Source organism: Phocoena sinus, chromosome 9, assembly GCF_008692025.1.
Source record: "Phocoena sinus isolate mPhoSin1 chromosome 9, mPhoSin1.pri, whole genome shotgun sequence".
Classification (NCBI taxonomy): domain Eukaryota; kingdom Metazoa; phylum Chordata; class Mammalia; order Artiodactyla; family Phocoenidae; genus Phocoena; species Phocoena sinus.
The window spans coordinates 81778186-81790966 of NC_045771.1; the positions used below are offsets into that span (position 1 = coordinate 81778186).

The following is a 12781-nucleotide window of genomic DNA, read 5'->3' on the forward strand; positions in this document are numbered from 1 at the left end:
CTTCAACTTTTTTTTTTTTTTTTTTTGCGGTACGCGGGCCTCTCACCGCTGTGGCCTCTCCCGTTGCGGAGCACAGGCTCCGGACGCGCAGGCTCAGCGTCCATGGCTCACGGGCCCAGCTGCTCCGCGGCATGCGGGATCTTCCTGGACCGGGGCACAAACCCTCGTCCCCTGCATCGGCAGGCAGACTCTCAACCACTGCGCCACCAGGGAAGCCCCCCCTTTTTTTTTTAATTTTTATATTCACATTAAATTGACTCATAAAAACATTCTAAAAATGTAGTTTTTCCTTTTCAACAAAGTATAATAAAACATAAACCCCCCCAAAACAGAATACCTAAACCACAGTTTCCAAATATAATCCTTCCCCTTATTATAGAGAGTATTTTCATATTTTCTTTCAACATTGTTTCATTTGAAAAATAATTTGGTCATGACCAATTAAATTGATTTCATTACATAATGAGTTGGACTTGCAGCTTTAGAAGTCATTGATTAAAAAAACAAAAGCCCTGGGCTTCCCTAGTGGCGAAGTGGTTGAGAGTCCGCCTGCCGATGCAGGGGACACGGGTTTGCACCCCGGTCCGGGATGATCCCACGTGCCGCGGAGCGGCTGGGCCCGTGAGCCATGGCCGCTGAGCCTGCGCGTCCGGAGCCTGTGCTACGCAACGGGAGAGGCCACAAAAGTGAGAAGCCCGTGCACCGCAAGCAAAAAAAAAAAAAAGCCGTTTTGCTAATATTTGTGTCTAAATAATCTTTCCAGTGTTGCAACTTCCTTAGGGAAACACACGCGCGCGCGTGTGTGTTTTAAAATATCTTGGGATACTGTTGGGTTATCTGGTTATAGAAATTTTCAGAGCCATCTAAAAAGTTGGACACTATCACTTCTTTGTAGACTTCGTGTTGCCACATTCTGCCAGCCTTCTTATGAAATTTTCTGATTGTCCATTTAAGTCTTTTCTCTTGCTTATCAGTTGCATTACTGCAGTGTGCTGCGAAAATAGTCAAATGTTGTGATTCTTTTTTCAGTTTTGTTTTGAGGAAATTACCTGGGGAATATGGAATACATTAGTCCCTAAAATGGAGTTGATAATACAGGTCTGAATTTAATTAAAAAATGTTTACTTAGGAAGAAGTTAACTATATTTGAACTGGGGGAATAAAAAGTTTAACATAAGTAGCCAAAAACAATTGTTAGAGAGATGCATTTTGGATAAATGAGTGAGGTTCTTAGTTTCTTGCCAGACGAGAAACTGGATAATCTTGCCAGGGTAATTCAGTATCACAAGCATAGTTCAAATAGTTCAAAATTAATCTTTAACCTGAAACTCTTGTGGGATTTTCTTGAATAGTTATTGATTGGATCTTTTCTCCTACCTTGGGAGACAAATTGGTTGAAGTTAGGATTCGATTGTACTAAGAGTTACAGTAGATCTCTTCTTTCCTAGTATTTGTACTTACTTTTTTAAAACAAAAATTGATACACCCGGAAAACATGCAGAAATCAAGGGAATATGACATAAAATAATCCTTCATTGCTATTATTTTTACACAAAGGTCATGTGTACCTTTGGTTATCAAACTAAAAATTATAGAAATTTGGTAACATAAGTGGTGAAATTTATTTCAAGGGGAAACTTTTACGTTGGTTGTATTTAAAGGTACTTAGGCTATTCTTTAAATGTACATTCTAATAAGTACTGGATGTGGGAAAGCTCTGGTCCTCTCAGGATGATCCCGAGTGATTCCAACGTTGAGGAAATTAGGAGAGAAGTTAGGTTATAATGTGAAAGCTAATACCTGAATGGAAATTTGTGTGTCTGATGTCATCATGGGACTATATTTTAAAATATTCTTGTAGATCTGTTTTTTAAAGACTATGCATTTGGCAAATGAAGAAGTGAACGTGAGAATACCTGTGTTAGCATAAGTTGTAATATTCTGTTTATTGTCTATTTTTTCTTTATAGCCGGAAAAGAACGATAGTGAGCCAGGCAGCCAGAGGATAAAACCTGTTTTTATCGATGATGCTAATTTTGGGCGACAAATATCCTATCAGCATGCAGCAGTCCATATTCCCACTGACATCTATGAGGGCTGTAAGTAAAAGAATGTGAACAACTCTTGGAATACCATGTTCTCATCTATCTTAAATATCTAATATTTGAAAGAAAAAGGAGCAACTGTGATAGTGTTTTGTTCACATGTCATTTAAGAGTCTGTGGTAAACTTTGATTTATGCAAAAGAAGAAACTTGATTTTCATGAGCAATATATTGTTCATAGGCTGTCACTCTGTGAATTCACTCTGTGAATAAGCTGTCACTCTGTGAATACAGGAGAGCCTGTATCCATGGAGGTGTCCTTCTACTCTGTTGTTTAACAAATAATTCTGCCTTTCCAATTGATACCAATAACTTAAAAAGTAATAGATGTATTTTTTTAAAAATAAAACTGTGTAGCAGTAGTCCAGACCCACAAATTGCTAAAGGAAGCGAGGTGTACATTGTAGACTCTCTAGTTCTTATCACATCTTACAGTGTTTTACTGTCTCTCTGTCTCTCTCTGTGTATCTCTGCCTTACTCTAGGATATAAGAAAAAGATACCACTGTCTTAGTATATTGTGGACTCGATAAAAAGTGTTGGTTAAAGGAATGAATGATAGACCTAAAGAAATAGAAAAACATCAACTGGAAGACTTGATTGAGAAGGCTTCACTGTGAGGAAGGGAGGGGGAATAAGTTATTTAGGAAGATACAGGGGAGGAAGCTTGTGCCAATGGTATTTCTTAGAGACACCCTATATACTAATAAGGGCAGAACCTGACAATTCTAAGTAGGAATTCTTTTAAGTGCAGCCTAATCATCTATGAGGACCAGCTGTGACCCAGAAAGCAGGGTCTTTGCCCATTCACAGCTCTGGTTTTAGATGTTATCCATTTTCTAACTCGTTCCCACTTTTCCCCCTTGTACCCTGCCTTTCACATAAGTAAATGGTAAGGAGAAAGAACCACTTGAGAATTTAAAAAGTATTTTTTTTTTTTTTTGCGGTACGCGGGCCTCTCACTGTTGTAGCCTCTCCCATTGCGGAGCGCAGGCTCAGCGGCCATGGCTCACGGGCCCAGCCGCTTCACGGCATGTGGGATCTTCCTGGACCGGGGCACGAACCTGTGTCCCCTGCATCGGCAGGCAGACTCTCAACCACTGTGCCACCAGGGAAGCCCCTTTTTAATATTTTTAAAAGTACATGTTGTTTTCATCATATCAAGTCTTTAAAGATATTAAAAATATGATTTTTCTCTATAATAGAAACAATGGTGCATGTAAGTAGTTTCTAATGTTACATGAGAATTAAACGTAATCTGACTTCTTTACAACTCACCCTATTAATTCCAAGTCCTTTTAGGAATTACTGGGATGTAGGTTCAGTTTTGTTTTTCTTATTTTTCGTTTTTAACTTTGTCTATTGCATTCTTTTTTCAAGAATTATTTTTGATGTTTGCAATTAAATGTTGCAACTATTATAACAACAATTAATCAGATAATACTGAGCTGTACGGTTGTGTTTCTCATTTTTTTTAAAAATTATTTCATCCATTTTATTTCCTTTCAAAATTGTTATCACCTGTTGTCGGGTATGTCAACAGGATAATAATCTTATTACTCTACAATTATATCTTTCTTTTGAACTTACTTTAGAAGAACAAACTGGCTGGATATAGAAGTTTTGAGTCAAAACATTTTTATATCAGTACTCTGGCTATAATGTCACTGTTACCTGATCTGTAGTACTATGTTGAACAAACTTGAGGCCAGCTTGAGTGTTTTTAATTTGTTAGCAAGCTTTCATGATTGTGTTTCTCTTTTGTTGCCAATAGTGATTATCCAGAAATCCTCAAACTTTCCATTAAATTCCCAAGGAAGGATATCAGAACTTTGTCTAGGGAGGGGGAGATTCCACATCCCTACCCCCACCCCCCGCCCCAGCTCTTCTGGAGTTCTTTTGGCTGGTCTAATAATTGACACAAGACAGATGAAAAGATTAATTAAAAAAATTAATTTGTATGCATGTAAGTCATAAAAATGGGACCCCCCCGAAGTGTCCAGAGCAGGCCAATAATATATCATGTTTAGACAAAGAAACAACTATTTGAAGAGATGTAACAAAACAAGGGGGCTTGTGTTTGGGGTAGCAGACTAATGAAGTAACAAACTTTGTCTATACAGCTTGCTTAGCCTTGAATTCCCTAACTTTGGTGATACGGATGCTTTCTATCCTCCTGGTATCACATGGGAGATGTATTTCCCACTTTTAGGGGGAAAAAGGGGCATCAGAGTTTTTCTTTTTTATCGTTTATTTTCCATTGGTTGTTTCTCACATAACTTTATTCAAAATAATCAATATGCCATTGAGGTGCATTTTGGGGTGGGTTGCCCTGGGCCCCAACAACCTCACACACTTAAAAACAGATTTCTTTCTCTTTCTACAAGCCATGTACCACAGTAGCAGAAATTTTAATAGTGCGTGTGTATTTAAGATAGAAGATGAAAGTCTCCAGCTGTAACACCTACTGAAGCTAATCATGACTAACAGTTTGGGGTACAGTCCTATGAAATATATATTCAAATGTGAACACTTACTAATGAAATAACCCAAATGAGATTTTTCATATTGCTTTTCAACTTGCTTCCTCCTTCCCCCACCCACCTCACTTACAGTAGAGACTTACTGTTCTGTCGTTCTTGAACTATTAAAAAGCTGAAAATAGAGAGGAGGAACGTATCTCTTCAGGAGTAGGTTACCCAGGAATATCAAAACAAAATAACTTTGCTTAATTTTTCAATGGGCTGATGTTTAAGAAATCAATGAAAAATGCATTTTCCCCTAGATTATTAGAACCTAAAATAATAAGAACATAATTCACCAGTCTAGTAAATTATAATATCTCATTTATTTAAATAACTTTGCTCAATAATTTTGAAGAAGGAGAAATTGAAGCTGAGTCTTTAATGAAAGTCCACATCATTGGTAAGAAATGGGGTCAAATTTCATATAAATTCTAATGCTAAACTTTATACTTTTAAGTACTACAATAGATAAAATTTCTTTTTTTAACATCTTTATTGAAGTATAATTGCTTTACAATGGTGTGTTAGTTTCTGCTTTATAACAAAGTGAATCAGTTATACATATGTCCCCGTATCTCTTCCCTCTTGAGTCTCCCTCCCACCCTCCCTATCCCACCCCTCTAGGTGGTCACAAAGCACCGAGCTGATCTCCCTGTACTGTGCGGCTGCTTCCCACTAGCTATCTACCTTACGTTTGGTAGTGTATGTATGTCCATGCCACTCTCTCACTTCGTCCCAGCTTACCCTTCCCCCTCCCCGTGTCCTCAAGTCCATTCTCTACCTCTGCGTTTTTATTCCTGTCCTGCCCCTAGGTTCATCAGGACCATTTCTTTCTTTTTTTTTTAGATTCCATATATATGGGTTAGCATATGGTATTTGTTTTTCTCTTTCTGACGTACTTCACTCTGAATGACAGTCTCTAGGTCCATCCACCTCACTACAGATAACTCAATTTCATTTGTTTTTGTAGTTGAGTAATATTCCATTGTATATATGTGCCATGACTTCTTTATCCATTCATCTGTTGATGGACACTTAGGTTGCTTCCATGTCCTGGCTACTGTAAATAGAGCTGCAGTGAACATCGTGGTACATGACTCTTTTTGAATTATGGTTTTCTTAGGGTATATGCCCAGTAGTGGGATTGCTGGGTCATAAGGTAGTACTATTTTTAGTTTTTTTGAGGAACCTCCATAGTGTTCTCCACAGTGGCTGTATCGATTTACATTCCCACCAACAGTGCAAGAGGGTTCCCTTTTCTCCACACCCTCTCCAGCATTTATTGTTTTTAGATTTTTTGATGATGGCCATTCTGACTGGTGTGAGATGATACTTCATTCTAGTTTTGATTTGCATTTCTGTAATGATTAATGATGTTGAGCATTCTTTCATGTGTTTGTTGGCAATCTGTATATCTTCTTTGGAGAAATGTCTGTTTAGGTCTTCTGCTCATTTTTGGATTGGGGTTTTTGTTTTTTTGGTATTGAGCTGCATGGGCTGCTTGTAATTTTTGGAGATTAATCCTTTGTCAGTTGCTTCATTTGTAAATATTTTCTCCCATTCTAAGGGTTGTCTTTTGGTCTTGTTTATGTTTTCCATTGCTGTGCAAAAGCTCTTAAGTTTCATCAGGTCCCATTTGTTTGTTTTTATTTCCATTTTTCTAGGAGGTGGGTCAAAAAGGATCTTGCTGTGATTTATGTCATAGAGTGTTCTGCCTATGTTTTCCTCTAAGAGTTTGATAGTTTCTGGCCTTACATTTAGGTCTTTAATCCATTTTGAGTTTATTTTCGAGTATGGTGTTAGGGAGTGTTCTAATTTCATTCTTTTACATGTAGCTTTCCAGTTTTCCCAGCACCACTTATTGAAGAGGCTGTCTTTTCTCCACTGTATATTCCCACCTCCTTTATCAAAGGTAAGGTGACCATCTGTGCATGGATTTATCTCTGGGCTTTCTATCCTGTTCCACTGATCTATATTTCTATTTTTGTGCCACTACCATACTGTCTTGATTACTGTAGCTTTGTAGTATAGTCTGAAGTCAGGGAGCCTGATTCCTCCAGCTCCATTTTTTGTTCTCAAGATTGCTTTGGCTATTCGGGGTCTTTTGTGTTTCCATACAAATTGTGAAATTTTTTGTACTAGTTCTGTGAAAAATGCCAGTGGTAGTTTGATAGGGATTGCGTTGAATCTGTAGATTGCTTTGGGTAGTAGAGTCATTTTCACAATGTTGATTTTTCCAATCCAAGAACATGGTATATCTCTCCATCTATTTGTATCATCTTTAATTTCTTTCATCAGTGTCTTATAATTTTCTGCATACAGGTCTTTTGTCTTCCTAGGTAGGTTTACTCCTAGATATTTTATTCTTTTTGTTGCAGTGGTAAATGGGAAGGTTTTCTTAATTTCTCGTTCAGATTTTTCATCATTAGTTTGTAGGAATGCAAGAGATATCTGTGCATTAATTTTGTATCCTGCTACTTTACCAAATTCATTGATTAGTTCTAGTAGTTTTCTGGTAGCATCTTTAGGATTCTCTATGTATAGTATCATGTCATCTGCAAACAGTGACAGCTTTACTTCTTCTTTTCTGATTTGGATTCCTTATATTTCCTTTTCTTCTCTGATTGCTGTGGCTAAAACTCATATGGTTTTCCTCCTTCAATTTGTTAATATGGTTTATCACATTGATTGATTTGTGTATATTGAAGAATCCTTGCATTCCTGGGATAAATCCCACTTGATCATGGTGTATGATCCTTTTAATATGCTGTTGGATTCTGTTTGCTAGTATTTTGTTGAGGATTTTTGCAACTATGTTCATCAGTGATACTGACCTGTAGTTTTCCTTCTTTGTGACATCCTTGTCTGGTTTTGGTATCAAGGTGATGGTGGCCTCACAGAATGAGTTTGGGAGTGTTCCTCCCTCTGCTACATTTTGGAAGAGTTTGAGAAGGATAGGTGTTAGCTCTTCTCTAAATGTTTGATACAATTCGCCTGTGAAGCCATCTGGTCCTGGGCTTTTGTTTGTTGGAAGATTTTTAATCACAGTTTCAAGTTCAGAGCTTGTGACTGGTCTGTTCATATTTTCTATTTCTTCCTGGTTCAGTCTCCGAAGGTTGTGCATTTCTAAGAATTTGTCCATTTCTTCCAGGTTGTCCATTTTGTTGGCATACAGTTGCTTGTAGTAATCTGTCATGATCCTATGTGTTTCTGCAGTGTCAGTTGTTACTTCTCCTTTTTCATTTCTAATTCTATTCATTTGAGTCTTCTCCCTCATTTTCTTGATGAGTCTGGCTAATGGTTTATTAATTTTGTTTATCTTCTCAAAGAACCAGCTTTTAGTTTTATTGATCTTTGCTATCGTTTCCTTCATTTCTTTTTCATTTATTTCTGATCTGATTTTTATGATTCCTTTCCTTCTGATAACTTTGGGGTTTTTTTGTTTTTCTTTCTCTGATTGCTTTAGGTGCAAGGTTAGGTTGTTTATTCGAGATGTTTCCTGTTTCTTAAGGTAGGATTGTATTGCTATAAACTTCCCTCTTAGAACTGCTTTTGCTACATCCCATAGATTTTGGGTTGTCGTATTTTCATTGTCATTTGTTTCTGGGTATTTTTTGATTTCCTCTTTCATTTCTTCAATGATCTCTTGGTTATTAAGTAGTGTATTGGTTAGCCTCCATGTGGTTGTATTTTTTACATATTTTTTCCTATAATTGACATCTAGTTTCATAGTATTGTGGTCGGAAAAGATATGTGATACGATTTCAATTTTATTAAATTTACCCAGGCTTGATTTGTGAGCCAAGATATAAGCTGTCCTGGAGAATATTCCATGAGCACTTGAGAAAAATGTGTATTCTGTTGTTTTTGGATGGAATGTCCTATAAATATCCATTAACTCTATCTTGTTTAATGTGTTATTTAAAGCTTGAGTTTCCTTATTTATTTTCATTTTGGATGATCTGTCCATTGGTGAAAGTGGGGTGTTAAAGTCCCCTACTATGATTGTGTTACTGTCAATTTCCCCTTTTATGGCTGTTATTATTTATTTGCCTTGTGTATTGAGGTGATCCTATGTTGGGTTCAGAAATATTTCCATTGTTATATCTTCTTGGATTGATCCCTTGATCATTATGTAGTATCCTTCTTTGTCTCTTGTAATAGTCTTTGTTTTATAGTCTTTTTTGTCTGATATGAGAATTGATACTCCAGCTTTCTTTTGATTTCCATTTCCATGGAATATCTTTTTCCATCCCCTAACTTGCAGTCTGTATGTGTCCCTAGGTCTGAAGTGGGTCTCTCGTAGACAGCATATACACAGGTCTTGGTTTTGTATCCATTCAACCAGTCTATGTCTTTTGGTTGGAGCATTTAATCCATTTACATTTAAGGTAATTATCGATATGTATGTTCCTATTACCATTTTCTTAATTGTTTTGGGCTGGTTTTTGTAGGTCTTTTCCTTCTCTTGTGTTTCCTGCCTAGAGAAGTTCTTTTAGCATTTGTTGTAAAGGTGGTTTGGTGGTACTGAACTCTCTCAGCTTTTGCTTGTCTGTAAAGGTTTTAATTTCTCTGTCAAATCTGATTGAGATCCTTGCTGGGTAGAGTAATCTGGTTGCAGGTTTTTCTCCTTCATCACTTTAAATATGTCTTGCCACTCCCTTCTGGCTTGCAGAGTTTCTGCTGAAAGATCAGCTGTTAACCATATGGGGATTCCCTTATGTGTTATTTGTTGTTTTTCCCTTGCTGCTTTTAATATTTTTTCTTTGTATTTAATATTTGATAGTTTGATTAATATGTGTCTTGGTGTATTTCTCCTTGGATTTATCCTGTATGGGACTCTCTGTATTTCCTGGACTTGGTTACCTATTTCCTTTCCCATATTAGGGAAGTTTTCAACTATAATCTCTTCAAATATTTTCTCAGTCCCTTTCTTTTTCTCTTCTTCTTGTGGGACCCCTATAATTCAAGTGTTTATGCGTTTAATGTTGTCCCAGAGGTCTCTGAGACTGTTCTTAATTTTTTTCATTCTTTTTTCTTTATTCTGCTCTGCATTAGTTATTTCCACTGTTTTACCTTCCAGGTCACTTATCTGTTCTTCTGCCTTAGTTATTCTTCTATTGATTCCCTTCAAGAGAATTTAAAATTTCATTTATTGTGTGTTCATTACTGTTTGTTTACTCTTCAGTTCTTCTCTGTCCTTGTTAAACTTTTCTTGTATTTTCTCCATTCTGTTTCCAAGATTTTGGATCATCTTTGCTATCATTATTCTGAATTCTTTTTCTGGTAGACTGCCTATTTCCTCTTCATTTTTTAGGTTTGGTAGGTTTTTGCCTTGCTCCTTCATCTGCAGTTTGTTTCTCTGTCTTCTTATTTTGCTTAACTTACTGTGTTTGGGGTCTCCTCTTTGCAGGCTGCAGGTGTGTAGTTCCCATTGTTTTTGGTGTCTGTCCCCAGTGGCTAAGGTTGGTTCAGTGGGTATTGTAGGCTTCCTGGTGGAGGGGACTAGTGCCTGTGTTCTGGTGGATGAGGCTGGATCTTATCTTTCTGGTGGGCAGGTCCACGTCTGGTGGTGTGTTTTGGGGTGTCTGTGGCCTTATTATGATTTTAGGCAGCCTTTGTGCTAATGGATGGAGTTGTGTTCCTGTCTTGCTAGTTGTTAAGCATAGGGTGTCCAGCACTGTAGCTTGCTGGTCGTTGAATGGAGCTGGGTCTTTGCATTGAGATGGAGATCTCTGGGAGATTTTAGCTGTTTGATATTACATGGAGCTGGGAGGTCTCTTGTGGACCAGTGTCCTGAACCTGGCTCTCCCACCTCAGAGGCACAGCCCTTATGCCTGGCTGGAGCACCAAGAGCCTGTCATCCACACGGCTCAGAATAACAGGGAGAAAAAAAAGAAAGAAAGAAGATAATAAAATAAAGTAAAATAAAATAAAATAGTTATTAAAATAAAAAATAATTATTAAAAAAATTTTTAAAAAGAAAGAAAGAAGAGAGCAACCAAACCAAAAAACAAATCCACCAATGATAACAAGTGCTAAAAAGTATACTAAAAAACAATAACAAAAAAACGACAGACAGAACCCTAGGACAAATGGTAAAAGCAAAGCTATACAGACAAAATCACACACAGATGCATGTACATACACACTCACAAAAAGAGAAAAAGGGAAAAATATATATATTTCGTTGCTCCAAAAGTCCACCTCCTCAATTTGGGATGATTTGTTGTCTGTTCAGGTATTCCACAGATGCAGGGTACATCAAGTTGATTGTGGATATTTAATCCGCTGCTCCTGAGGCTGCTGGGAGGGATTTCCCTTTCTCTTTGTTCTCACATCTCCCAGGGGCTCAGCTTTGGATTGGGCCCTGCCTCTGCGTGTTGGTCGCCTGAGGGCGTCTGTTCTTCACTGGGACAGGAGGGGTTAAAGGAGCAGCTGATTCGGGGGCTCTGGCTCATTCAGGCCGGGGGTAGGGAGGGGTATGGAGTGCGGGGCGAGCCTGCGTCGGCAGAGGCCGGCGTGACGTTGTACCAGCCTGAGGCGTGCTGTGTGTTCTCCCGGGGAAGTTGTCCCTGAATCAGTGGACCCTGGCAGTGGCGCGCTGCACAGGCTCCCCGGAAGGGAGGTGTGGATAGTGACCTGTGCTCGCACACAGGCTTCTTGGTGGCGGCAGCAGCAGCCTTAGCGTCTCATCCCTGTCTCTGGGGTCCGCGCTGATAGCCGTGGCTCGCGCCCGTCTCTGGAGCTCGTTTAAGCGGCGCTCTTAATCCCCTCTCCTCGCGCACCAGGAAACAGAGGGAAGAAGTCTCTTGCCTCTTCGGCAGATCCAGACTTTTCCCCGGACTCCCTCCCGGCTACCGTGGCGCACTAACCCCCTGCAGGCTGTGTTCACGCTGCCAACCCCAGTCCTCTCCCTGCGATCCGGCTGAAGGCCGAGCCTCAGCTCCCAGCCCCGCCCGTTCCGGCAGGTGAGCAGACAAGCCTGTCGGCTGGTGAGTGCCGGTCGGCTCAGATCCTCTGTGCGGGAATCTCTCCGCTTTGCCCTCCGCACCCCTGTTGCTGTGCTCTCCTCTGCGGCTCCGAAGCTTCCTCCTCCACCACCCACAGTCTCCGTCTAGGAAGGGTCTTCCTAGTTTGTGGACACCTTTCCTCCTTCACAGCTCCCTCCCGCTGGTGCAGATCCCGTCCGTATCCTTTTGTCTCTGTTTATTATTTTTTCTTTTCCCCTACCCCTTTTGGGAGGTCTGAGGTCTTCTGCCAGCGTTTTCAGTAGGTGTTCTGTAGGAGTTGTTCCACATGTAGGTGTATTTTTGATGTATTTGTGGGGACGGAGGTGATCTCCACAGCTTACTCCTCTGCCATCTTCAAGCTCCTCCTCAGTTAAAATTTCTGATATTTTACTTTTGAGATAATTTTGACTCAGGTTTATTCCTTGGGAGCCAGGATTGTGCACAGGAGTTAGTAAGATACGTACTTTGTATGAGAATCTTCAGTTTCTTATTTCTTTTGCTCTCTCATTGAAATCACGTTCATGAAAGTCTTCATCTATTTTTTGCTGGAACAGACATAAAATATGGCACATAAAGTAAATCCGAACATGTTTTTTTCAGATTGGTATCACATAGTATACACATCTTTTTTTCATTATCCTACGGAAGAGTCTTGACTTGGTGTAAATGTTTTTCTTTCTAATTTAGAATAAACTGTGAATATTTACAAAGGATGATTTTAATAGTCTCAGAGAATAAAAAGTATTACTTTGATTACTTTGAAAATCAATAAGATAAAATATTGATATAGATGTTTTCAGAAGTTGTAAGACACTTTGGTATGTGGCATAATTTAAAATAACAAAGGAAAAGAAGCTCTGTCTTTGGATTATTTATTTAGTCCCATTTATGTTAATATTCGCTTCTCCTTCCTTGCTGAGATCTCATCCATAAGCCTCTGACCTTGCCTGGCCTGTGCTACTTTAAAATTCATATCCAGTGTTACAGGCTGTGTGGGTAAATGACACAGGAATAAAATCAGAAATGTCAACAAGATCTTGAAAAGTTAATAATTACTGGCTTTTTTCATGCAGCTCATCAGAACATATCAGATATCCAGGATCATTCTAGGTTTCTGAATTTAATAAATGGGAAAGCATA

General features: G+C 38.9%; 1 protein-coding gene across 3 annotated transcripts in view; it reads left to right on the top strand.

Annotated features, from left to right (window-relative positions):
* Positions 1-12781, top strand: part of CACNA2D1 (calcium voltage-gated channel auxiliary subunit alpha2delta 1) — a 502332-nt gene that overhangs the window by 315944 nt on the left and 173607 nt on the right. For all 3 annotated transcript variants that reach the window (XR_004351432.1, XM_032643128.1, XM_032643129.1), the window contains one exon: positions 1970-2099. Coding sequence is in view for 1 of the 3 variants with exons in the window: in XM_032643128.1 (XP_032499019.1) it covers positions 1970-2099 (130 nt within the window). In the remaining 2 variants the exon portion in view is untranslated. The remainder of the gene's footprint in view (positions 1-1969; positions 2100-12781) is intronic.